The sequence below is a fragment of the Mustela nivalis genome (assembly GCF_964662115.1).
Source record: "Mustela nivalis genome assembly, chromosome: 10".
NCBI lineage: Eukaryota > Metazoa > Chordata > Mammalia > Carnivora > Mustelidae > Mustela > Mustela nivalis.
The window spans coordinates 96,855,517-96,882,137 of NC_139029.1; the positions used below are offsets into that span (position 1 = coordinate 96,855,517).

Sequence of the window (26,621 nt, forward strand, 5' to 3'; positions counted from 1 at the left end):
TTCAGGGTTGTAGAGATGACCTGGCCATCAGCACCAAGCCCCATCTAAATCAGGGTCCTGAGCCTCTTTACAAAGACCACGATTCTGTGAGGTATCTACTACTGTTTTAAGTGTTCTAACTACATTCGATTTACTTTCCATCTTTCATCTGGTTGGTCTATCTTGTCCTGTTTGATAGACAGCTCTCGAGTATGATTTTTGTTGAGGAATATTTTATATGAATAGCTCTTCTGTTGAGAGTACAAATCCTCATAGTTATTTCATAGAGGTATAGAGGATATATATGACTCCAAAGCCCATGTTTCAACTGCATTATTTCCCTGTTATCTACAGATTGGAGTATTATTTTGCTGGGAGAATATTTTTTATATATAGCCCTTCTGTGCAGGGTGTAAATTCCATTAATTGGTTCATAGAGATACATAGGATAGGCAAAAACATTAATCCACTATTTTAGTCATTGTTGATCCACGTTTTTAACATTTTTTCTTTAGAGCACAGTTTTAAGCAAGAGCATCTAACAAGTAGTGAGGCAAAGAAGAGCATGTCACATTTGAGGAAGAGGAGGGGTTTGGAGGGCCTGAAGCACAAGGGGTAGAATGATCAAAGATGCAGGGGATGAGCCTCTGGACAGGATGGGGCCAAGGCAGGATGACATCACACACCGCACTTTGGGCTTGTCTCCCCCTGTGGGCAATCTCAGCGGTCTGGTCATTAGCCCTTTTTCTTCACAACCTGGAGAACTGGACCAGATCCTGATTGATTTCGGCAACTGACCGGCAACCTAAAAGAAGAGTTAATGAGTTTATTTCTTTAAAACACCAGTAACCCACTCATTCATGGAGAAGGGGATGATCCAATGGGAACAAGCCTGACTTGAAGTGCTCACCCTGAAAAAACATTATGGATACCAGATGAATATGTGATTCTGACTGCCTTGAGAATTACTTTATGAGTCTGTGCCCGAGTCCTCTATCAACACAGCCATGCCAAAATGGCATAGTAAAAATATAGAAACATTATTTTAGCATTTGAAAAATCTATTCATATGTGCCATAGATATACTTGGCCTTTATCTGAATGCTGATAAAGCTCAGGGATCTAGGAAGTATGTGTCAGGGAAAAATATGAGTCGGGAATAAGAGATGGGATGAGTATTTCATACAGTGGTTGCCTTCTAAGGGAAAGTACTGCAAAAGGTAACATTTTTTTAGTGCAGGATCTTAATTAAAATGCAAAATTAGAACTGTAGCTGAGATTAGATGCAGGGATTAAAGAGAGTGACGTCGGATAAGAAGCACAAAGAGGAAGGAGGAAGGGGGTAGTCCATTGGTACAGACTGGAGAGTTGTGACCTTGAGTAGATGGGAAATCCCTGGTGATGATAATTTAGAAAGACTTGAGTGCCACAATGTGCAATGATTAATTCAAAGCTTATTCCACATGTACGATGTGTGCACCTGCACATCCCAAAACACAACTTTAGCAAAATGTATTACTCGCCAAAATATAACTAATGAGAGGGTTCTTTCCCCCTCTAAAAACCACACCTGGGTCCATCGCAAGGGACAGAAATGGCAGGCATGGGATGTGTAAGTAACCCACAGACTGAACTCATTCAGCAGAAGCAAGAATTTGGTGCCAGAGGTGGCTTTCCTCAGAATGGACAGTGGTCTTAAAAACTTTGGTTTTCCCCAGGGCAGAGAATAGGAGGTCTTCACAGGAGGCAGATCCATTCAAGGAGCACAGAGAAGACCAAAACTTGATCTTGGGTTCTATATTGTAATAAAAATAATATTTAAACGATGTAAAAAGGTCTCACTAGTTGACTCAAAATGTCTCCCTTTTGAGACCTTTGGACACATAAACCTTGGTAATGTTTCTATACTTACTTGCTACTTACTTGCCTTTCATCAGATTGGCTTCTGCAGTCCCAAGGGCACTGCCCTGCCCTTGGCAGAGGCTCAGTGGAATTTTGAGAGAGAATGCATATTTATAATTTTTTCATTACTATCAATTAGGAGGATACTTACACTAACATGTTTTGGCTACTTTCAAGTGAAGTGGGTAATTCCAAACAATAAACCTCAAGAAGGTTTATATACTTTTTAATTCAGCCTCCTCCCCTTATGAAGGCTAGGGCGTTAGTGAGGTACCTGCAGCCTCTGTTGGCCTGGTTTGTATGTGGACATTTTTCAAGACAGTTGATGATTTTAGCCTTCCTATAAGTATAATTTCAGCAATTGGTTTCACAGAAAAACCCTGACTTTTTAAGCTGATTTTGCTTTCAGCAATAGTACAAATAGAGGTTCCTCCTAGGGCTGTGATGTTATGGGGTCATAAGGGGAAAATGTCATACATCTTCAGGGAAATTCGGAGAGAGAAATGATATTAATGGATTCCTCCTGGGTGCTGATTTTGTGTCAGGCATCTTACGTGCATTGTGTGTGGAAGGGATAAGGGGTGACAGAATCTTGGGGCTTTCATGCTCTGATTTTGCATTTTAGTGAGTTCCACCAAAAGCCCAGGCCCCCCTTCCAACCGCCAGAAATCCCTTCTTCCCAAGGACTAGCCTGGGGGAGAGACTCTTATGCAGAGGACGCCAACCAATGCCCTGCTGCCTGAGTTTCCTATTCTTTCTCATTGCTGTGAGAAAGACCCGTGTTTGGTTGTGATTACTCATTTTTCTCTCTTTGAATTTAAAAAAAACACATTCTCATTGTACAACAGTTAGAAGAAGGGGAGTATAAACTGTCAGCCCTAAATGGGCTCACAATTCTGTTTTTTTCTCTGCCCCTTTTAAAAAAGGACACTCTCCACTCTACTTCAGAAGGAGATTTTCCAACCAATATTTCTACCCCAAGAATTGTTAAGCGTTAACTTTTGATAAAATAAAAAAAGCTTTATTATTGTGAATTCCCCCAACAGGCTTCTGTTAAAAGAGGATCAGACATCATTTCTCAAAGATGGGAGAAAATATTTGGGGCAGCAGGAGAAGTCATCTCAACCTCCTGGAATCTGCAGAAGCACATGGGTCTACCCATCCTTCACCCCTCTCTCTCCCAGGGGCAAAGCACACCAGTATGATATCTGTTCATGTTCATGCCCTCCTCTCCATTATGGGAGAGCCTTGGGGATACCAGGTCATTTACTAACTTATCTACATTGGCTCTGAAGAGTATGGCTCTTATCCAAAGCTGATGGTCCTTGTCCTCCATGCCTTGATCTATCCAGCTCCCACTTTTTTTTCATTAATTAATCTGCTCAGTGGGAAGGACGCTGATGTTGGCACTAATGCTGATCTAAGGTTTCTAATTTGTATTACTCAAGCCCAAAAGTTTGAATCTGCAGCCCCAGTGGACACTACAAAGATAATTTAGACATTGAGTATAAGACTCTTGTCTAAATATCAGACCGAAGCCAGACTTGAGAAGAACCTGAACATCTTGTCTTGGGCTCAGCACATAACCAATGCTCTGTAACATTTATGGAAATAAGTTAATGGCATAATGAGAATCTTGATTCCACATTGGAGCTCTTGATTCATTATTTCCTTACTTCTGGAGAAGGTGTTTGTTATTACCAAATTTTAGAACTGGGGAGGGAACGGACATCTCAGTGGGGTTCATCGTGTCTGTCCTTTCATGTTGTGGTCAGTTAGATCTACAGCAGACAAAGACAAGCAGAGATAGAGCCATTGGCCACCGGCATTTGGGTAGAGCAGCTCTTTTCTATGAGGCTGCTCCAGGCATGTTAGGACAGTTAGCCTCTGAGCACTAAGTACCAGAAGTATCCATCCTTCAATCTTTGTGCCAACTGAAAAAAAATGAACTTGGAACTCTAAACCAAATCTTCCTAAGGAAGGCAATCATCGACGATCTTAGTTGAGAACTACTATTTTCTAGGTCATCAGGATCCCAGGCTTTGCTAAAAACGTACACATTTTTAGGAGCACTGCTTTATAATAACTTCTTTTTTGACTGAAGTCCACCAGCATGTAACTTCCAGATGTTCACATTTCTCTGGCCGTGGTTACACAGGACGGCACTTCTCCTGCTCCCCGCTTCTCTCCTCCTGTTGTGTCTGTCTCCCCACTTCCTCCACACCCCCTCCTTGCCATAATTCCTCAACTCCTCACAGCCCATGAATATGAAAAGATGACCCACAGAACCACACCCAACAAACTTGCTTGTGTGATCTGAGCAGGCTGGAGCATAAGGGAACCCTCTTTCCCATTATCTGAAATTTCATTTGCTTTCATGGCAAAGGAATCACATTTGGGGTTTGTGTTCCATCTCCTTGTCTGGGGCCTCTCTTCCCTCCTCTCTCTTCTGGGCAGCCACTGGGCCGGGGAAGGGTAGCTAGAAGGAGGGGCGGCCACTCCTCTTCTGTAGCCCTCATGCCTGCAGCTCCAAGGCAGGAAAAGAATTGTGAAAACTTACCTGTGAGACTCATGGAAGTGTGGAATTCATTTTTTATAAGGTTCAAAACTTCCTCAACTCCATGTTCACCCTGCTTCCAAGATGGGGGTTGGGGAGAGACAAAAAGAAGCATGAAGAACATTCTGCGCAGGTGCTGAGCATTGGTTCTAGGTGTGCTGTCCGCTGCAGCGGGGAGGACAAGGGTGTCTGTGAAATTGGAACTATGCTGGGAAGACAGGGAGGCAAAGAGGAAAAGGTGGGAGTGAGGGGGCCTGAGAATGTGCAGCGTGCTGCCAAGGAAGCAGGAGATGTGGGCAAGGGGGGGGGGCTGTCCCTCAGGGATCTGTGGCACTTGGAATCAGCTCAGCTTGGATGGCAAACCACAGTAAAGCGTGGGGGCAAATGAGAAGCCCAGTATCTTTCCGCTGGTTTACCTCTCACCTTATAGGCAAGACCCCACAGGATTGGTCTCCCTAGAAACACACACTTAGCCCCAAGGGCCAGAGCCTTGAGCACGTCGTTGCCAGTTCGGATCCCACCATCCAGGTACACTTCCATTTTCCCTTTCACAGCGGCCACCACTTCTGTCAAGGCATCAATCTGAGAAAGAGACATGCATGGCTTGAGGGACTTCCGTTTTCACTTTCAGGGATCATGGGGCAGAGGTGCCCCCTCAGTGTGAGTTAGGAATAGGAAGTCTGGGTGTTGGTGCTGTCTATGAGTTTTTTTCCCCTCCCATGCTTGACACAGGATTCCCCTGTCCTACCAGAGCAATGCAGCTACATTCCCGAGCCCCAAGGACTTCTTTTTAATTTTTAAAACTAATGAATTAATTTATTTGAGAGAAAGTATGCACATGAGCAGGAAGAGGGGCAGAGGAGACGGAGAAGCAGGCTCCCCGCTGAGCAGGGAGCCCCATATGATGTGGGGGCTCTATTCCAGGACACTGGGAGCATGACCTGAGTGGAAGGCAGATGCTTAAACAGACCCCCCCAGGTGCCCTGGGAGTCCAAGAACTTTCTGGAGTCTCTCCCTCATGCCATTTTCTTCCTTGACAGAGTGCAGCTTCTCTCTAACTCACTTGTTTGACTGTCTACAGCTCAAAAGAAACTCTTGGTTCCTCTTCATCCTAAAAGGGATATTTTCCATTTATGGCATTCACTTTAATGTTCTTTTCAAAGTACATTTTGACCTTTTATTTTCTCCTGCCTTCTCTGTTTCCAGGGTGCACCACAGCTAGGAATATTCTCCATTGCTAAGGCCCTGAGTCTTTTTGGCAAAGCAAATGTGTCTGGACCACAGCGTGTTTTGTGTAACTGGGTTGCACGTTGCTCCTTACACACCACATTTGAACAACTTGTTCCTGGCTCCTGTATGGGTTATCTAAGACGTGGGTTGGTAATGCAAGCATCGGTGCTGTTGAGGCAGGGTTGAAGACTCTGAAAGGTGAAACGAAAGCAGCTTACCACTTGGCCTGGTTTCTCCCCAGACTTTCTCTCACCTTGCCTCCCCAGTTCCAGGCTCTGCAGCTACGAGGCCTTGCCAACCCACAGTGCCCCAGACTGAGCCTAAGCCTGAGCACCTCCAAGTCTAAGAGGAGGGGTTACAGCAGAGGCTGGGAGCAGGGTCCTTGAGGACAGAGTTCTGGAACTGCCTCAGGGCTCCTGTTCTACGTCTCTTGGACAGACAAATGGAGAGGAGGCGAAACTGGGCCCTGGGGTGCTTCTGCTGCAGAAGAAATCAATGGGAATTCTAACTCAATGAGATCCTTTGGGTGACTGAACAGAATATGAAATCAGGGAGGAAAGAACTTTGTACTCTAATTTACAAGTGGAGGAGACCTGAATACATTTTAGACTTACATGTGAGAACTGGTAAGAATGCATCTCCAGATAAGGGTATTTTTATAGCCCCACCATGGTATTATTTGGAATATTTCGATGATGTTGAGAAAAAGAAATAAACATATCTGTGTAAATTCTTACAGTAAGCTAGATTGGATGATGGGGCTGATGGAATTTGAGAAACAGACCAGGGAGTGAATTTTAACCTAGGGTCCAGTATTGCTTTAGAGTTACTTTCTATAGGTCATGATAGGACATTCATTAGAGCCTTCTGGAAACAATAGCTAGATGACCCATTTCCCAGGTCCCAGGAAGAAATACAACAAGTATATGGAAACTTCTAGAGATGGGAATTTCAAAGAGTTATACCCCTCACAGGGAGGGGTCTGCGGTGAGAGGAGTGAGGCATTGGCCTCCGGCACAAAATTTAAGGAATGCCAAAACACTCAGATAACTAACATTTTAATACTGTCAAACTTTGATCTGTGAGCTGTGGGTGCTTGTTTTTATAAGTAAGTTTTTATTGGATCTGGGGCCAGGTTGACAGTGAGGCAGGTTCTTTGAGTGTAGGGACAGATCCTATCTTTCTTTAAAATGTTGATATTTTGTTCACCATGGAATTTTTTGCATTGATTTAAATTTTTTAAAAGTGCATTTAACTATTATTTACCTTACTAAGTTTGTCTGGCACCTTCTCAAATTCTGAGCCAGAGGTACCTCTCTAGCTTCACACCAGTCTTGGCACTGGTCCCCAGAGGACGTTGAGTGGGTTTGTTGTTAAGTCAGATGGCTTGGGAGAATGACATGTTGATCAGCATGATGGGGAAGGAGAAATTCTCTCTCTGAGTCCTGCCTTTGCCAACAGTCATTCTCTATTGAGGAAATGCAGTGGGGAACAATTACTCAGCCTCTTTCTCCATGTATTACTTAGTCCTCCCCCCAAGGGAACAAGACTAGCTAAACTGATTCGTGAGAGAGAGAGAGAGCGCCGATTGCTAATGTTTCATAGAGTTATTTCGAGAGTCAGCATTCTACTCTTTTTGCTACTTTCTGGTGGTGGTCTCTTTTTTGCTTTCTCTTCCTACCCATAGGACTGCTCAGGACCTGCTATACTTTTTTGCATCCTGTTCTGCCAATTTCTGGGTGTGTGGAAGTGGCCTGTGGGCATCCTTGCAGGAGTCAGGTGAGAGAACTAGCATGTGCTCTGCATATCTACTTTCTCCTGGGGTCACAGGTCAAAATTTGGCATGGGAAGTAGGATGCCTGACTGTTCCCTTCAATCAGCTCTTCTGGAGAGCTACAGTAAAGTGCCCCTTATCCTCCAACTGGGCTTGTTACTCTGTGCCTGGTGGGTGGGGGGGAAGGGGCAAGTCTTTAAAAAAAAAATGAGAGAAGTATATACATAGAAATGAAATTATGTTCTTAATATATTGACAAAGAGAAGAGTTACAAAACAGTATGTAGCTTTTCAAACCTAACATGTCATCTTTGCATTGAGAAGTTGATCAAAAAACAATTCCCAAAATATTGTCATTAATGATAATCATGAAATTAGGGTTTTTTAAAAGATTTTATTCATTTATTGGACAGACAGACATCACAAGTAGGCAGAGAGGCAGGCAGAGAGAGAGGGGGAAGCAGACTCCCCACTGAGCAGAGAGCCTGACTCGGGGCTCAATCCCAAGACCTTGAGATCATGACCTGAGCCAAAGGCAGAGGCTTAAACTCACTGAGCCAGCCAGGCGCTCCTCTTTATTTTTTTAAAAAAGATTTATTTATTTTTATTTTTAGAGAGAATGAGAGAGAGAGAGAGAGAGAGAGAGAGACCATGAGAGGGAGGGGCACAGGGACAGGGAGCGAGAATCCCAAGCAGACTCCATGGGGAGAGCAGAGCCTGCCGTGGAGCTCAATCCCACGACCCTGAGACCACGACTCAACCTGAAAACAAGAATCAGAAGCCAACCCACTGCATCACCTAGATGTCCCCACCCCACACTTCATTTTCTTAGAATGAATCAAGTAGTGAGAGAAGAATCTCTTGGAAAATATAAGCTATATATCTCCAGGAAAATAAATCTCCCATCCAAGTACTAACCAGGCCCGACCCTGCTTAGCTTCCAAGATCAGACGAGATCAGACACATTCAGGGTGGTATGGCCGTAGACTATAGGAAAATAAATCAACAATTAGTTCCCACTTAAAGATTCTTTCCTTGCCTGCCTCCTCTTCATTTGTAAGGGACACAAATTCAAAAGATAGAGGGATGGGGTGCCTGGGTGGCTCAGTGGGTTAAGCCTCTGCCTTTGGCTCAGGTCATGATCTCAGGGTCCTGGGATCGAGCCCTGCATCGGGCTCTCTGCTCGGTAGGGAGCCTGCTTCTCCCTCTCTCTCTCTGCCTGCCTCTCTGCCTGCTTGTGATCTCTGTCTGTCAAATAAATAAATAAAATCTTAAAAAAAAAAGATGGGAAAATCACAGACTGTCATAGATTTTTAGAGAAGGATTCATACGGCATTTTTCGGTTTGTTTTACTTTGAAAGATTGTTATTTATTTGTTTAAGTGAGGTACTGCTCCTTCCCAGGATGTGTCATATGAGAAAACATGTTGTCACACTCCATGCACACAGGCAATCTTTAAGCTGAATGCTTTCCCCAGAAGGCAGGAGACCTCAGTGTCTTTGGAATGTCTCTCCCAACTGTGTGAACTTGGACAAGTTATATAACATCTCTAAGCTCTAGGATCCCCATCTGTAGAAGAGTGAGGATGATATGTGTCTTGCAGGTCGGTGGTGAGATTTAGAGATGATATATGTGAAGTTTGTAAAAATGAGCTGATACACACTAGGCTGTTAATAATTAAAAGTTCTTGAGATTACCAGCATATGTGATCAGGGAGAGGGGGGTGTAGGCCGAAGCGCACAGAGTACCATGCTGTAAGCACGTGCACATGCACGTGTGCGCACACACACACACATACACACCCCTCTGAAGTTCCCCTACTCACAGAAGCAGGAACGTCATCAAGCTGCCTCCCGCCATGGTTGGAAACAATGATGCCATGGACATTGTGTTTCACAGCTAACTCTGCATCCTCTTTCGTCAAAATCCCTTTAAGGATGATGCGCAATCGAGTTAGGCTCTGAAGCCAGGTGATATCATTCCAGCAGAAGGATGAGTCAATGGGGGACATCTGGAAATAAGGCGTTGTATGTCTCTGTGGGGAAGAAAGAAGAACCTTAGACCTGAGCTCCTTTAGGATTGTTTGATCCATTCCTAAACGAGACCCATTCAGATAGCCACCTTTTATAAGCCTTGAAAGAGGAGTAACAAAACCACTGACACTTCCAGCTCCTTTTCCTAACAGAATTTGTGCAAAAAGAATGAACTATCTCAACTGCTCATTCATGAATCGTCAATTGTGTCCCTGATCTGCCAGGATCTGGGGACACAAAGACAAATAAGACACAGTCCCTCCTTTATTTATTTTTTATTAAGTTCAGTTATCCAACATAGAGTACATGATAAGTTTTTTTTTTTAAGATTATTTATTTATTTATTTGACAGAGAGAAATCACAAGTAGATGGAGAGGCAGGCAGAGAGAGAGAGAGAGAGGAAACAGGCTTCCTGCTGAGCAGAGAGCCCGATGCGGGACTCAATCCCAGGACCCCGAGATCATGACCTGAGCCGAAGGCAGTGGCTTAACCCACTGAGCCACCCAGGCGCCCACATGATAAGTTTTTGATGTAGTGTTCAATGGTTCATTAGTTGTGTGTAAAACCCAGTGACTCAGCCCCTATTCTCAAAGAACTCAGATTTCAGTAAGCGAAGGGGATAAACAAAAGCATTTATAGGCTGATATGACATGTTACGCTTGAGATATGCCCAAGCTTAGAAGAACTAAGAAATATTTGATGGTCCTGAATCAGATACTACCTTATATCTAACCTTGGCTCACCATGTGAATCAAATACCCATAAATCCCAATGTGCTTCTGGGATCTGAGATAAGGATTCCAAAACTTCAAGGCTAATTTGTGGTTAATGAGTAGAACTGTGCAGTCGCTGGACTGTCACAGCCACCCACTGGCTGAAAAGGCTGATATCATTATCTCTAGCCTAACCCAGGGCCCCAGTGTTATCACGGCTTTCTCTCTCTGGGGCACTCCACCCCATCTGACTGCAGGGTTTTAAGGGGGCAGTAGCCTTTTTCACCTATTTCAGTCACCTATTTCACCTATTTCAGAGATTCCAAACAAGGGTGGTGCAGCTCCAGGAAGGAGTTCTAGGTGTAGAGAGGTACTGCCCTCAGTTCTCAAGGCAGCAGGGGGAGGGGCCTGGACTGGCTACGCTCTGTGGACCAGTCACCTGATCTGTGAGCATCCTCTTCAGGAGATCAGTTTACTTAAATGTGCCATCCAGAATTTTCATTTTCTAAGTGTCCCACAGCATAGACAATGTTGGAAGAACTTGATGATTTCCTCTCCTGTGCCATGGAACATTCCTTCCCATAGCTTTCCTATTTCTCAGCACCCAGCTCTGGCAGAGCAGCACTAGCTCCAGGAGTGAGGACATTCTGTGTCATCTCCTGTTCACCTGATAGCTCTGGGGAGCAGGGGCCAGTTCTGCTTTTTGAACCATGGCCCCTGCAGTATCTGGCAAGAACAGGCACTCAGTGACTTTTTGTGGCGAGAGGGAAGGGAGGAAGGAGAGGATGTATGTCCTGTCATGCCTGCCCATCGGATCCGCTCTCCTACCTCCTTTGGCCAGCGAAGGTCTTTCAGCAGTAAGTTCCTCTGTAAGTCTAGTTGGTTTCGAAAGTCACATCTCCTGTTGCCCATTTTGGGTGTATCCACAGTGATGACCAGAGCTTTGAAACCCAGGGCTTCAGCCCTCTGGACCAGCTGTTTGTTGAGCTGCCGGTCTGATGTTGCATAGAGTTGGAACCACTTGAGGCCCCTGGGGGCAGTAGCCACAATATCTTCAAGGGAGCAGCTGGCATAGGTGCTGATGATGTAGCAGATCCCGGCCGCTTGGGCAGCTGCAAAGCAAAAGGCACAGCTCAGGTTGGAGGGGGGGGGAGCGGGGCTCTGGGCTGGGCTGAGATGCCCTCGGAGTCTGTGCCACCTCTGACCTGTTTGTACTGGAAGGGAAAACAAAGCTTGACCTCATTCCGTTTTCCACTGGGGGAGAGGGCATAGAGGAGCATTCGGTCAGCCTGGGAGGTCCCCTGCTATATAGCTTGTCTTCCAGACTCTGTCAAGATCCCCGGCTGGAGGGGTCCTTTAGTCCCCAGGATGTTCTTGGGACATGCTGCCGCTTTCAGATGGGAGAATGGGCTGCTCGGGAACTTGTGAATGATGCAGAAGGGAACTCAAGAGGACAAAGGGTGAGGAACTATAATGCCAGTGGAGAGGACTGAACTCTGCACTGGAGAAAACATGGTATCTGAGTTAGAAGAGTGCTCATTCTACTTAGCTGTGTTCCTTGAGTCTCTCATTTTCTTCTTCTGTGAAATGGAGCGAAATGACAATAGCTGTCTTATAAGGTTGCTGAGAGATTAAACAAGGTACTAGATTTGGAAGCATTTTTTATGTATTTTATTTATTATTATTATTTTTTTTAAGTAGGGGCTGGCGGGGAGCTCACGATCCTGAGATAAAGACCAGAGCAAAGATTGAGTTGATGCTCAACTGACTAAGCCACCCAGCCGCCCCTGGAAGGGTTTTTAAACTTCCTAAGTGATGTGCTGTACACAGGCTTAGTGACTACAAGGTTGCCGAGGATGATGGCAACAGTGATGTTGACACTCACTGCCTACTGTGATCGTTGTTTTCAGCAAGACTCTCCACTAGGTCAATGTCACTACCGTTCCGCAAGCCAGGAGCCGAGAACCTGGCCTAATCAGATTTAATATTTTCAACTTCCAACATCAATAGGAGATACCCCATTCTTTGGACCCACTACAAAAACATGATATGTCCCACCACGAAGATTTAGTAAAGCAGTCATAGTTCTACAGGATATTCGTATTTTAGCCTAGCCAGACTTGGCTCCTAACCAGCCACTTGGAACTCCAGAATCCTTGGATTCATTGCTTCCTGTATCACGGAGTCAAAGAAAAAGATCCCAGGGAAGTCCTAGGGAACCTGCAAATAAAATATTTCCTAGATGTGACCTAGAGTGAAGATTGTAAAGGGAGGGGGCGCCTGGCTGGCTCAGTCTTTAAGAGTCTGCCTTCAGCTCAGGTCATGGTCCTGGGGTCCTGGGATCGAGCCCCACATTGGGCTCCCTGCTTGGTAGGAAGCCTGCTTCCTCCTCTCCCACTCCCCCTGCTTGTGTTCCCTCTCTCACTGTGTCTTTCTGTCAAATAAATAAAATCTTAAAAAAAAAGATTATAAAGGGAGTCACAGGACTATTTTCAGACCCTCTCCTCTTCCTTCTCTTCTCATTATTTTTTGGAGCAGAGGAATAAGGGAAGAGAATAACGGGCTACTTGGAAGGAGACATACGCATTAAGAAACTTTTTTGTCATGTAAGATGACAGTCAGGGCGCCTGGGTGGCTTAGTTGGTTAGGCATCTGTCCTCAGCTCAGGTCATGATCCCAGGGTCCTGGGACGGAGCCCCACAATCAGGCTCCCAGCTCAGCAGGGAGTCTGTTTCTCCCTCTGCCTCCGTCTCGTCACCTTGCTTGTGTTCTCCCTGTCTCTCTCCCTCTCAAATGAGTAATAAAATCTTAAAAAAAAAAAAAAAAAGTGACAGTCAGTCAAGGAGGCGGGAAATGGGACATATGGGCAGGAGCACCTGCCAGGGGCTTTGTTAGGACTTCATGTCACGACCCTCTCCTCATCCTAGATTCAGAGACTTACCATTCAGCCCCAGCCCTGGCCCATGAGGGGTCAGGTTAGAGAGAGCCCTATCCTTGAAGCCACCCTGAGAACACCTTTCCCCACAGACAGTGCGTGGCCTGCGTCCCTTCTCGGCAGGGTGGCCTACTTGATTTCCACATCTACTCCTCTGAAGCCGCCCTGTCTGACCATTAGTTATGATGGACATGGATGTTTTCTCAATCTCAGATGAAATGTTATGCGCATATCCCTCCTCAAGCCTGACCAGATTGCGGTCCCTAAGCTCCTTCTGGGAGAAATCCCGCCATTGTTCTGAAGGACGCCAGCACCCTTCCGGACCCCGGGGGGGGAGCCTCGAGGGGCAGCTGGGTCATACCTCTGGCTGTGCTCATTTCTCCATCCGGCCAGACGAGGCCGTGGAAACCCGTGGGCGCGATGCAAATGGGGGCCGTGACCTCCTCCCCTTGGACTGTGGTCCGGGTGTCCACCTCTCGCACGTCTCTCAGGTACCGCGGCCGAAGGCGGATTCTGTGCTCGGAAACAAAGATCTTCCATTAGAGGCCTTATTCTCCAGCATGCAGCTGCCTGGGACTGGGGCCTCCAGATCCGGGTGTGTACGTCTACACCAGACTGGGTCGCGAGAAACCGTGGTGGGTCAGTTGGCTGATTAGGCTACATAGACCGACTTTCCTTCAGAAAGCCTTTCCCGATACCCTGGCTCTCATTAACCCCTCTTGCTCTAAACCCCCAGTGCACGTGTGGTCCACGCGGCGTCCGGCTCTGACACGGGTCTGTGTCTTTGAGTCTTGCCTTCCTGAGCAGACTCAGTGCTTGGAGGCTTTGACTGATTGCCATAATGAGGATCAGAAAAGAGAAGAAGCAGGAAGGAGTTCTAGGCTCTTCCCTCACGGGTTAGAAGCAAGTCTCCACTGATGGAGGACAAATCCCAGAGAATAATCACGGCGGGGGCTTGTTTTGATTAGTTTTGTTATTTTGGTGTTTGCTAGAGGCTAATTCGTTTGACGACTGGACTTAAGTACTGCTTTAGAAAGGGTAGGAGGAGTCACAAATAGTAAATATATAAAACACACTTTTAAGTCCAATAGAGACTTAGTCTCAGGATCCAAAAATGCTTGTTTTTCACAAAATATTATTATTCCTACACACAAATGTGGAAAGGTTTTGCTAGATATATTGTTTGTACAAAGTTGGGGAAGATGCAGACTTCATCTGTGAAATGGGAGAAATAATCCAAATTTCCTAGTTGTCTTATGAAGGCAAATGAGCCAAAGCAAGTAAGGGGCCTAGTATAATTCTGAACAAGTATGAAAATGCCGAACTTGGTGTTCACCTTGTATCCCATTTTTCTGTTTTCTCCTCACCTCTCTTATTACAAGGGGCAGCAAACTTTTTCTGTGAAGGGTCAGAAAGTAAATATTTTAGACTCTGTGGACCGTGCAGTCTGTCACATTGACTCAGATCTGCGGCTGCGATGCAAAAGCAGCCCCAGACAGTGTGTAAATGACTGACCATGGCTGGTTCTAATAAAACTTTATTTATAAACACTGAAGTTCACATTTCATATAATCTTCACCTATGACAGTTTATCATTCCTTTTTTGATTTTTTTCAATCATTTAAAAAGAGAAAACAAAAATTCTTAGCTTGTGGACCATGCGGACCCAGGCAGTGGGCCTGCCATGGCCTGTGGGCTCTCTTCCACCCTGGGCTGTAGCCGCTGCTCTTCCAGCCCAGCTCTCCTTTGAAATCAGCCTCCTTTCCTCCTTAAAAGTCTTTGGGTCTCCACATTTCTTGTGTCCCCTCTCCCAACAGACATTATCCCCTTCAAGCCAGAAGTTTAGGAACTCAGGAGATTTAGGCCTACTCTGCCGACTTCTCCTCCCCTTCCAGGTGACCCTGGACTCCTGTCCTGTCTTGTTAGGGGCCAGAGCTGCTGGGATGCAGAGGGAGGTTGACTCATGCTAGTTCTGCAGAGGCACAAAGATAAACTCTTTCTCCATTCATCCTCTTCCTGGCCACATGCCTCCACTCGCCCCCAAACCCCGCCAAACCCAAAACAATAACAACAAAACCCATGAATTTATCTTGAGTACTCTATGTTCTTTGGAGGCACCAAAGAACAAATAGTAAATATACTTGCTACCTTCCAAGGACCCCTCACCCAGTGCACCTTAGCTTAACAATAGAAAGGATACAGAAGACCAGACCTTTTAAATGCTGCGATGTTATCATCCCGGGTGAAGCATTCATCAGATCCTCCTTCAATAAAATCCCAAGTTGACTTAGATAGATGCTCCTGGGCATAAGCCTGAAAATCTGTCAAACACACCAAGGGCATTTCTGGACCTTCAAAGGAAAAACCAAAACCAAACAAGACACTGAGGTTACGTCAGATGTAGAGGAGAGGGTAAATGTGGGGGCTATGTCCTGAAGCTGTTTGGATTCAACATTAACCCCCCCTGCATTCCTTATCCTTGGAGGCAGAGCCAAAGATGCTGATCCCCGTGCATCCGTTCTCCTGCCCCCATACCCAAATGCTGATTAGCTGGTCTTCTAAATATCCCTCATGTTTATCCCCTCATCTCTACAATTCACGGCCTCAGATCGAGTTGAGGCCCTGCCACCTCTTATAAGATTATTACAAAAATGTCTTCTCTCTGTCTCTGAGCCTCCATCTTCACTCTCTAGCTTGTCTCCCTCGAGCTTCCTGGATCTTTCTGAAATGTGAGTCTGATCACATGCCCCTTTCATGGCATTCACAGCTTTTCTGCACCACCTCCTAATGGTTTTACCAGCTTCATTTCTGGGTGGCTTTTCCTTGTCATTTGAGACACTACAAGTGTTTCCTGAACATTCCCAAGGGCTGTTTCCTACCTCTTCAACCTTTGCAGGAGGAGATCATCAGGCTGGGAAAATTGGGACCGAGCTGATATGATTACCTGGGAGTTCCTGGGAATCTCTAGAATGGGTTGCCTGGGGCTCTGCTTGGTATCAGAGAGAAACTTATGGACTTTGGCTCCTTGGCAAGGACATTGAACATACTCACTTTGAGACCAAGAAAACAGCATATGTGTGACTTCCATTCATTCCCCACCCCCAAACCAAAGTAGATCTGGAGCTTGGTACTTTTGGTATGCCCCTTACCCCACCTAAAGACGAAAGAGAGCATGGTTTGGGGATAGATCTGTCTAGTGGGGGCAAGGGGAGTAGGGACCCTAGCTACAGAGATGCCGAAGGCACTTGTTGCAGCCGAGGACAGCATGTGGAGCTCCTGCAAGAGAGGATTCGAGCAGGAAAGGGTGAGAATCTATAGTCCAGAGTGTTGGGCATCTCCCTGGCAGCAGGCAGTGGGGTGAAAATTAGCCAGAGGCTGTGAGCAGAAATGGAATGATTTTTAAGTCATTGACTGAGGGACAGGAATAAGCTCCAGGATCTAGGGCTTCAAACGTGAATGGGCCGCCTCCTCTAATGAACACAGAGGCCAGGGAGGCCAGATGAAATATGGAGTGTTGGGGATCTTGGTGGGGATAAGGATGGGCCAGAACTGGTGGAGGGAATCCAGGGCCATGCTGGAATCTAGTCAAGTCCAACAGAGAAGTGACCCCAAACACCTTCCCAAGGAACTGAGCAGAAAGAAGTTATGGCAGAGCCCTTGGGATGTGCACGGAAGAATCTGGAGCACAGCCACAGAGCTTTATATAGGCAATGCACTTTGTCAGTGAGTAGGCAGGGAGTTACTGAGGTGCTGAGTTGAGTTTGACAAGGTAGAGCAACCATGTCTAATTTATCTCATTCCTGCCAGACCCTTCAAGTCTCAGGGACTTTGGTGGAATGTGTTTCTCATTGTAGTTACCCATCAGCATTGCGATCACTGATTTAAACCTCTGTGTGCCTAAGAGTTAACATACCAGGCTCGAGAATGCTACCCCTTGAGAGACCTGCTTGCAAAGTTGAACCTCAGTTGGAGTCTGGGAACTTGGACTTCAAGAAGGTTCCCACTACTCCCTGATAAGAATGGCATGGCCCACTAGTCTAAATTGTACAAACAACGTGGTTTATGCTGAATGCCTGCTTTCCCTCTGAGGGTCTAGAATTCAGGCATGGGTGTGGCAGAGAGGGTCAATATGACCAGCCCCCAATAAAAGGCTTTGGGCAATGAGTCTCTAAAATGACCCTCCATGGTGGTCTGTGCTTCACACGTGTTGTCACAACACATGGTTGGAGGGATGAAGTGCATCCTGTGTAATTCCACTGGGAGAGGACGCTTGGAAGCTTATACCTGTTTCCCTCTAGATTTTGCCCCATGAGCCTTTTTCCTGTGCCAATTTTGCTTCTCATTCTTTCTCTGTAATTAGTCATACCCTCAATGACATGCTATGTCCTATGTGTCTCCCTAGGGAATCTCTGAATTGGGACCCTCAACACGCTTTATTTTGTTTTTGTGGGGTTTTAGAAAAGATTTTATTTATTTATTTGACAGAGAGCACAAGTAGGCAGAGCAGCAGGCAGAGAGAGAGGGAGAAGCAGGCTCCCTTCTTAGCAGGGAGCCCCATGAGGGACTCGATCCTGGGACCCTGGGATCATGACCTGAACTGAAGGCAGATGCTTAACCAACTGAACCCCCCAAGAGCTCCCCAGCATGCTTGCTATCCCCAGGCATTAGGATGGTATGTGACAGCTGTTCACGAATGTTCATTATTTGAATGTAACATTCCCCTATCTGTCATTTCTGTGTTGTTGGTTGAGAATTCTCCACCAGGTTTCTACTTTCAATATCTCAACAAATCTCCATCTCCTGGAAACTGCTTGGAAATAAATAGCCCAGAATCTTTGTATACACCAAACATTTTATTACCATGTTTCTATTTACCATTTCTTTTTCTGTCTACTGTTTCCTTTTTACTTCCCTGCGAAGTAGACAGAGAAGTCATTAGTGTCTTCATTTTGCATTTGGAGAGACTGTGGCCTAGGATATTGAATAACTTGTGAAAGATCAGGTAGTAAAGTGTGACAGTGGAAGGCTCAGAGTCACGTCTTCTGGTAGCCTCTAAAGACAGACATTTTCTTTTTTTTGATTTCATGGTGTAGAGCAGAATAGTTGGTTGACATTAATCACTTGTTTCATTGAATTTAAAAGAATTTCAAGGGTGAAATAGAATTTCAAAGGGTGAAAATATAATTATGCATTTTTGTCTTTTTATATCTTTTTAAAGTACTGAGCCCAGTGGATTTTAAACAGAGGTCCAATATGAGGCCTCTAGTTGAACAGAAGGGCAACTTCATTGTTCAGAGCCTTCCCCACAAGTGGAAGGGAGACTTAAGAGTATATGTTTTTATGTGTCTCAGTGTGATCCATACCAGACTTAAAACCACCAGGAATTCAAGGGAGGATCCAAGTTATCAAGTGGCTTTCTTGTATTCCCATTTTTATTGATCTCCGCGGCAGTATTTTTTCTTCTTTTCTCCTCTATCTCAACCACCCAAGAGGAAGAGAAAGTGGAGAAAAGGATAGAGAGGATAAAAGTCTTTTGTAAGAACTTGAGCTTATTGTCAGCCATTTATTTTCTTCAAGCATTTTGTCTCTTGGTTAAAAACGATGAGGCATGACTAGCGTACGGGAGATGAGAAAGTTCAAACGTAAGAGCAGAGGACATTCAGGGTACACACAGCTCATGACTGAAGGTCAAGTAGTTTTCTCTGACTGAGAGAGAAAGAACGGCCTAGACTATGACCAGTGGGCATTTCACGGCAGATCTTCTCTTCGAGATTGCCATTTGCAATTAGGCTAGATAAACAAGTTATCTGTCTTAGAAGATTTTAAATGACTCGTAATTCATGTTGGTGTCACTTTGGGAATCTGGTTTATCAGAGCTTCCACTTGTGTGAGAAACCCCTAGGTGTTCTATAAAAAATGTCAGGGTGGAAATCACAGGGCAGGTCGCTGAGATACAAGCGGGGAGCAAAGGCTGCTTTGGAGGACCCAGCTCCAGGTGCAAGTGCTTGATGATGAAAGGTGGTGTCCTTGAAGACCCTCTGGCCTGGTCCCCTGGGAACTTATGCCAAATTTCTCAATGGAGTGGGAGAGATAACATCAAGGCTATACTTTGGGGACCTTGTCTGAGAGATTACACTGTTCAAGGTTGGCAGAAAGTGCTTTAATCACTGTATGTGGGGTGACAGCCTCAAGGAGAGTGGCTGCAAAGCCTACGGCCATCACCATAGCAACGGTAGCATTGGAAGGGGAGACATGACAGCAGGAGGAGGCCCTGGTAGTAGAATGTGTGGTGGCAGAGGGAGGGGGAGCCCAGGGCTGGGGCCACAGTCAGTGTCAGGACCAGAGAAGACATGAATTGGCAATGGCTATGACTGAGGCTCATGAGCTCCTACAGAGTCCTCCAAATGGGGAGGAAAGGTCAGGGTAAAGGAGCTGGATTTCTAGAAACATCTGGTCAGATATCAGAGTGTCCGTAACATTCGGGTGGCCTAAGGAACCAAGGATTACGTCTGTGTGGGAGCAAGGGAACAAGGGGCCCAGGGTGGGTATGACAGACACCAGCCTTGTTAAATGCTACAAGAATGGGCTTAGGTTTCTCTCAGCCCAGGGTCAGTTCTGGTTTTTCTCCTGAGCCCTTACACAGTATGAATGGAAGACTCAGGAACCTTCCTGGGCCACGACAGCCATTTAAAAAAAATCTTTATTCTGTTTCATGTAATAATCATCTCTCCTCTTCAGCCCACCACTCCTCCATTACTCCCATTAGCTGGTTTTCCTTTTCGGGAATTAAACTTCTCTTGACCTGTCGTCATATTCTACCATGAGACTTAGAATGTTCTGGTTTTTCAGAACCTCTTCTGCGGGAATGATGGGAAATGACTCGTGTCTTTGTTTTACCCCAGAAACTTTGTTTATCACAAGTTGAAGGCGTTTTTGAGGTTCTGAGAGGAAGCACATTTTTAGCAGGGATTTGCCTGGCCTGGAGCCATTGTGACCTAATTAGGTCATGAAATGCCCACTATCCCACCTCCTCAAGACTGCAGATCCTGCCCAGTGAGGATTAGAAGACAATAAGAGATGCAAGGGACATCAAAGAGAGGGAGAGATGTGTGCCACCTGACACCGTAGCAGAATTTAAAACGAACCTAGGTCTTCCATCTCTACATTCAGTGTTCTTGCTGACATAACAGGTGACTCTTGCAACTTCCCCTGGATAGCCTGGCCATGGTCCCTGGAATTACTGCACCTTATTTGAGGACTAGCTTCTCATAAGGCTGCTGGGGGCACCTGGGTGGCTCAGTCGGTGGAGTGGGCAACTTTTAATCTTATGGTTGTGAGTTTGAGCTCCATGTTGGGTGTAAAGCTTAATTACAAACAAAATCTTAAAAAAAAAAAAAATCTAACTCTTCCAGAGTTTTATCTATGCTGGATTTCATCATTCCAGTTCCTCCTCTACTCCTTCTGACCCAACTTGGTTAACAGGTGTCAACCAGAAAAGGCTGAGGTTGGAGGTAGAGCCCAAATGGGACCAGTGAACTGGTCAGTGGACTAGTGATGGCATCAGGCTGGGAGGCAGCCTGCTTTGGGGAGGTTATTGACCATTAGTAGGTACAAGAGGATAGGACAGGCAAGTTACTTCCCCTCCCTAGGCCTCAGCCTCTCATTTGAAAACTATAGGTTTTTATATACTTCCTTTTAATCTTTACCAGGTTTGAAGATTGGGCTGAGGTCCTTCCTTGGTGGTGGTGGTGGGGCGGGGGGGGGGGGGGTCTTCTCATTCTGTGCTTCTCTGGCCGGTAAATGCAAAGACCTCATTTAAGTGAGGCTGTGTTACTAGTTCACCATTTACTTTGTGGCAGTAAAGTTCAGAACAGGGAACCAGCATATCCTTTGGACTTCTTTTCTAACATCAAGGAGCTGGGTACTCACAGCTTGCCTTCCCTCTTGCCCCCCAACCTTGAGGCCTCTCTCTCTGCAAGCTGCTCTGGTCCTATGGTGCCAACTTATGCTTCAGTGGAGAACTGCTTGACGGGTCACAGTACAGCTTCCCGTCTACAAGCGGGTGTGGGCTCTCATCCAACGTGTGTTCCCAGCTCCCAGACCCAGGGATTCCATCTCACTACATGTCTGTGCTTCTTCCTCCTTCCTCAGTTTATCCAAACCATTGGCTGATTTTCTTCCTCCCCCTCCCCCTCGCACGGGAAGTCGTTCTTCCCTCTGCTTCCCTTTCCAGGATCTTTCCCATTTCTTTTCTCTTTTCCATTTGCAAACCAAAAATAGCTCCGTTGTGGTGGATGAGATTAGTTCTATGTAGTCTCTTGGGTTAAGAACACAAATGTTAAAAAAAAAAAAAGTTATGATTCTTTACTTAAAGGGCCTCTGAATTCTCTCTTCCTCTAATTAAGCCCATTTTCCCTCATTGTCCTCATTCATGAAAAATAAAAAAAAAAAGCTATGCATTACATAGTTTTCTGAGTTTTCAGTTTCGGCCTGTGACTAGGAATGCAACTGCATTGCTCTCTACTCTTTTGCATTGCAAATATGCCAATTTTCTGCTACTTTGCCCACCCAGTGGGTATTTCCAGTGACCTGGGAACCCCACCACGACTTTAATGGCATTCTTTCTATGGGAAAATATGTGTTGAGTTCCAAACAAATAACTTCCAAGTAGAGTCCTGGAGCACAGCCATGTTGTAAATTGCATGCTTTCTCCGGGGGCGTTGGATGCTGTTGAGGACATAGTGGGAGACCTTGATCCAAGTGCTCACATGGTGTTTTGAAAGGTTGGGGATTTCCCAGTTTTATTGAGCAGTGGAATAATTTGATTACACAAAGACCCTGGGAGACAGCATGATGGTCCCTTGATAATAAAATGGCAATGAAATTGCAATCATTTATCAAGAGTTTTATGATGTGCCATGAACCCTGTAGATCGTTTATGTGCATCCCTACTTCAACCCTTCTAACAATTCCCAAACACAAATGTCATTATCCCCATTTCACAGGTGAGAACCCTGCAGTTTAGAGAGATTCGTTAATTTGTACTTTGCCCCCCATCACACATGCGGTGATATGTTCTGACTTCCATGGCCTGGTTCTTAAGTACCATGGAATAAAAAGAAAATGTATACAGCCAAGTGTGGTTTCTAGAATGAGAGAGTTGGCATTTCAATGCCATGGGCATATGTAGCTTTGCTCGCCAACTTCCCTCAACAATATGCAACTCCATGAGAAAGTAAGAAAATTTCCTTATTTGGCTGGTCATAAACAATAACCAGTTAAGTGATGAAGCAATCCTAGCAATCTAAAAGCACTCTTAAATACATTATGCCATTGGATGCCTCCGGGGAGACAGGGATCAGAAAGTAGATGTGCCACAATCCCATCTTAGAGAGGAAAAAGTTAAAACCCAGAGAAGCAGGGGAATTATGTGTATGCACACACGATGAGAATAGCAAAGCCTGACCAGGAATCCTTCTGACTTGCTGTGGGTATAGTTGAGCTGGAATAGAGCATTAGTGGTGCCTTAGGAGACCTTTGGGTCTCTATCTTGCAGGGTTGGGAGAAATGCATAAAGTGAGCTTGGCCAGTTCCCACATAATCTAGGCTATTGGGAAAGGTGTCCCTGAGGGAGATCACTCCTCCTGCCTTTGCATTTGCTCAAACAGATGGCATGTTTGGAACAGACCTCACAGACTAACCTCCTAGCACCTCTCATTATGGCAATGACTCCAGATTGTCTTTCTGAAGGCCATTGCCTACAGCTGCTAATGATGTTCCCTAAGGTATTAATAGCTGAGGGAGTCCATGGAATCAAGAAGACAGACTCTCTGGGCACCTGGGTGGCTCAGTCGGTTAAGTGTCTGTCTTCGGCTCAGGTCATGATCCCAGGGTCCTGAGATTGAGCCCTGTATCGGGCTCCCTGCTCTTCGGGAAGCCTGCTCCTCCCTCTCACACTCCCCCTTATTATATTCGGTCTCTTGTCTCTTTCTCGGTCAAATAAACAGAATCTTAAGAAGAAGAAGAGAAGGAGGAGAAAAAGAAGTGGGGGGAGGTAAAAGAGGGGGAGGGGGAGGGAGAGAAGAAGGAGAAGAGAAAGAAGAAGAAGGAGGAGGAGGAGGAAGAGAAGAAGAAGAAGAAGAAGAAGAGGAAGAGGAAGAGGAAGAGGAAGAGGAAGAGGAAGAGGAAGAAGAAGAAGAAGAAGAAGAAGAAGAAGAAGAAGAAGAAGAAGAAGAAAGACTTTCCTAAGGCCCACTTGGCTCAAACCTCAGCTCTGCTACCTGCTCCCCATGGTTGTGTGAATAAAGATTCGTGAAAGAAGAATATTAAGGCCTACCCCACAGGGCCCTTGCGAGGACTAAGTACTCCAGCCTACATGAAGTTCCTAGAACAGCGCCTTGTGTCAAAGAGTCCCCAGCAGATGGTGCTTCATGGGCGTTACTCCCTTTGCCAACGACACGGGCATTCTCATCTGAGGCTCGGGAGCTTCAGTTCCGTGACTGCGTAATTTGGACCCTGTGTCAGGTTTACTCGTTAGTTTACCCAACACAATTTCCTGGGTACACACAGTTGGCCAGGAAGGCAGAGACCTTGACTGCCCATCATAGGCAGCCCCCAGGTGATAAGGGACAGGCAGGGCTCTGCCACTCGTTCTGGCCCGTGGGCTCGGGGTGAAGTGACAGGTGTTAAACCCCGGGCCAGGAATTGAAGATGATGCATGACCTTCATCATTCTCTTCTTTTGGCTGCGACAGTGAGAAGGCCGTGCTCCCTGGAAGCCATAGCTGTGAGATAAAGACAGCTTTGGTCCCTGAATCACCATTTGGACAGGAGTAGCCCTGGGGATCAGCTGATTTTGTTGTGGCCAAGAAATAAATATTTATGAATTAACTTTTGGGATGCTAATCTCTGCTCTCAAGAAGTTTACAGTCAAAGACAGACTTCAGTAGCTCATTCCCTGTCTGTTGTTATGGCTTAGAGTTTAACAGGAGTCCTTTCCTGGGGGAAGCTGTCTGGGGATTTAGGAATATTCCTCCCATTGTTTCTTGAGGAACACCCACAGATGATATCCTGCTCCATCTAGTTTAGACAAGCTACCCAGAAAGTGAGGACATGACTACCTTATAGAGATCTTGAACAAATGAAAGGATTCTATAAAATGCAGAATAGCCCGGTGGTTAAGAGTAAAGTTTGGGGACTTTTGCTTCCTGTTTGGAGGTAGGAGAAAGCAGAAAGGCATTTCTCCTTTGATTCTATTTCAAGACTCTTTCTGTTTTGTTCCAGTGATCTATGTGTCTATCTTTATAGCGATACCACACCAACTCCATCACCGTTCTTGGGCAGTTTCCTCCAGACTGATCTACAGATTCGGTCTGACCCAGTCACAATCCCAGAAGGCTCTGTACTGGAGAGGATTGTTAACCAGTTCCCTGAAAGCTTATTTTTCAAAGAAACAACCCCAGTCCAGTTGTTTGAGAAAAGTTAACTTCTTTGCCTTTTAGGAGTGACAGCCATGTCACTGGTTTCTTCTGCCAGTGCTCAGGAAGCAACGGTCAAGTTACAGTGTACTTCCCCAAGGACTGGAACTTTCCCCTCTTAAGGATGCCCATAAATCTTCCATTGAGTGGTTTCTAAGACTTACCTTCGTTAGGCAAGAGCTTCTCTGTAGGGTCTTTGAAACAAAGCCTGTCTTTGCCAGTCCCGTCAGGGTCCTTTGACCTGTCTCAATACAGCCCTCTTTAGCCACATCTCTCCCCTTGAAAACTCACAGTCAACACCTCTGATGCCCACACAGTCTCCAGTCTCTCTTCTAAAACTCCTGCCACTTGGTCTGCTCCCCCTCTTCCAAGCACACAGAAAATGCCCAGGAACAAACCTGATGTTAGCGTCTTCCAGTCCCTGGGGAGAGTGGTGTCCAGAGGCAGCTGTGGAAATCCTGGCTCACTGCGGGACGTGGCAGGAAACCTAAGTCACTACCCAAAACTCCATGAGTTCATGGTAATAATTTTCCAGCTTGGAAGTAAATGAGCAACTAGGCCAGCACAAGGTTAATCTTGAAGTGAACTTTGTGAGTTTTGCAAGGTGACTTCAAATTTGAGCGAGTTCATTACAAAATGAAACTTCAGAATAAAATAGTTGCTTCTTTGCTCCCACGTCATATAGGTTTCCAGTTCATCAAAGATGGTTTTGGGAAGGGAGCAGATGATCTCAGGTGGAGAATTACAAAAGCCTCGGTGCTGTAAAGGAAAGGCTTGTCTGAAGAGGTTCACCGAAGGTCAGTAATTAAACAATTTGTCCAGGTCCTTCCCTCTGGGCCTGCCCCAGCTCTTGTCGCGTCTCCTTTGTAGTATAACAACACTGAACATTTATTAAGTGCTTAAGTGTGCCTCGCATATTGCCTGCATTATTTTACTCCATCCTCGCCTACAGCCATATGGGTGGATATTAGTTTCCCCATTTTTTCAGAAAAGAAAGTGAAGTTATATAACACCCTTTCCTCCTAAGGAGCAGAATTGGAATTTGACTCGAGCTTGCAGCCACTGTTTGGCGGCATATGGAGGATTGTAGGCAATTCTGTGGACTATGGCAGTGGGATCTGTCTGTCTTTTAGAATCTGTGGTTGGAGAAGGAAAAAAAAAAATATATATATATATATATATAAAATATATAAATATATAAATATATATTTATATATATATTTATATATTTTATATATCTATTTTTATATCTATATATTAAAATAGATATATAGGTATATATATTTATATATATATAAAAACTTCTGTGGAATCGTTTTATCCGCCATCCCCCCCCCCCGCCCCGCCCCGCCCCGTCCCGCCCTGCTCCGTCCCGCCCCGCTCCGCTCCTCCACACTGTATTCCCTTGGAGAGTAATTGCTGCCTGTAGTACTACCGCTAGATGGCAGTGTGACCTCAGAAATGCTTTCAAAGGGTCCATACTCTGGAATCTGGAAATTCCATAGCAGTTTTCATTCCTCTGCAGTCACAACACCAGGCCTGCTCACTGTCCCCTGATCCAGACTTTCCATTGCCATTTTCCAATCTTGGATTTTGTCCCTTCTCTCCAGGGGACATTAGTGTAGTGGTTAGGAACACAGGTACTGGAGCATAATGCCGGAGCTTAAATCTGTGGCCACTTAATTTCTCTGTATTTCAGTTTCCTATAACGTCTCCCACACTTTAATGAGAAGGAAATGAGAGAATGCTTTTAAGGGTCTCGTAATAGATATAACATATAGGTCTCATAACTAGATTCATAGTTTGAATCTGGTTGAAAGTCGATTCTCAAGTTTGAGTCTAATCCAGTGTTTTGGGGACATTTTGAATCTGATCACTGAGCTAAGGAGCATCCTCTCTTCCAAGATGACTAACTTTGGCCTCTACTTGCACCAAAACACATTGTTTTCATGCCTGTGCCTTGTAATTGCTATTCCTCCTTTCTCGAATATTCTCATTGCTCCTACTTGCCCTTAAGACTGA

The 26,621-nt window shown here is 45.4% G+C and overlaps 2 protein-coding genes and 1 long non-coding RNA gene across 4 annotated transcripts in view; 1 reads left to right on the forward strand and 2 right to left on the reverse strand.

Moving 5' to 3' along the window:
- Nucleotides 1-26,621, reverse strand: part of LOC309841768 (3 beta-hydroxysteroid dehydrogenase/Delta 5-->4-isomerase) — a 394,070-nt gene that overhangs the window by 35,852 nt on the left and 331,597 nt on the right. The window lies entirely within an intron of this gene.
- LOC309841770 overlaps nucleotides 1-26,621 on the forward strand; it is a 100,190-nt gene that overhangs the window by 32,012 nt on the left and 41,557 nt on the right. The gene's annotated exons all lie outside the window — the stretch shown is intronic.
- Nucleotides 452-25,150, reverse strand: HAO2 (hydroxyacid oxidase 2). 2 transcript variants are annotated; one of them, XM_082685218.1, is made up of 8 exons: nucleotides 24,998-25,150; nucleotides 15,336-15,474; nucleotides 13,485-13,636; nucleotides 11,017-11,300; nucleotides 9,267-9,476; nucleotides 4,862-5,020; nucleotides 4,442-4,511; nucleotides 452-784 (listed from the first exon to the last, which is right to left on the reverse strand). In XM_082685218.1, exons 2-8 carry the CDS (start codon nucleotides 15,464-15,466, stop codon nucleotides 729-731), a joined length of 1,062 nt encoding a protein of 353 aa, XP_082541344.1. In that variant the 5' UTR covers nucleotides 15,467-15,474; nucleotides 24,998-25,150; the 3' UTR covers nucleotides 452-728. The 2 variants fall into 2 exon arrangements, with proteins under 2 accessions (XP_082541344.1, XP_082541343.1); XM_082685217.1 differs by having other exon boundaries at nucleotides 4,442-4,646.

Bases quoted from the DNA above. Each gene is read 5' to 3' on its own strand.
- HAO2 (XM_082685217.1), bottom strand. From the start codon at position 15,466: ATGCCCTTGGTGTGTTTGACAGATTTTCAGGCTTATGCCCAGGAGCAT. The intron at 5,021-9,266 runs GTGAGTAGGGGA...TCTCTTTCTCAG, and splicing joins TTGATGACGTTCCTGCTTCT to ATTGATGCCTTGACAGAAGT. The intron at 785-4,441 runs GTAAGTTTTCAC...CTCTTCTTTTAG, and splicing joins CACTTCCATGAGTCTCACAG to GTTGCCGGTCAGTTGCCGAA.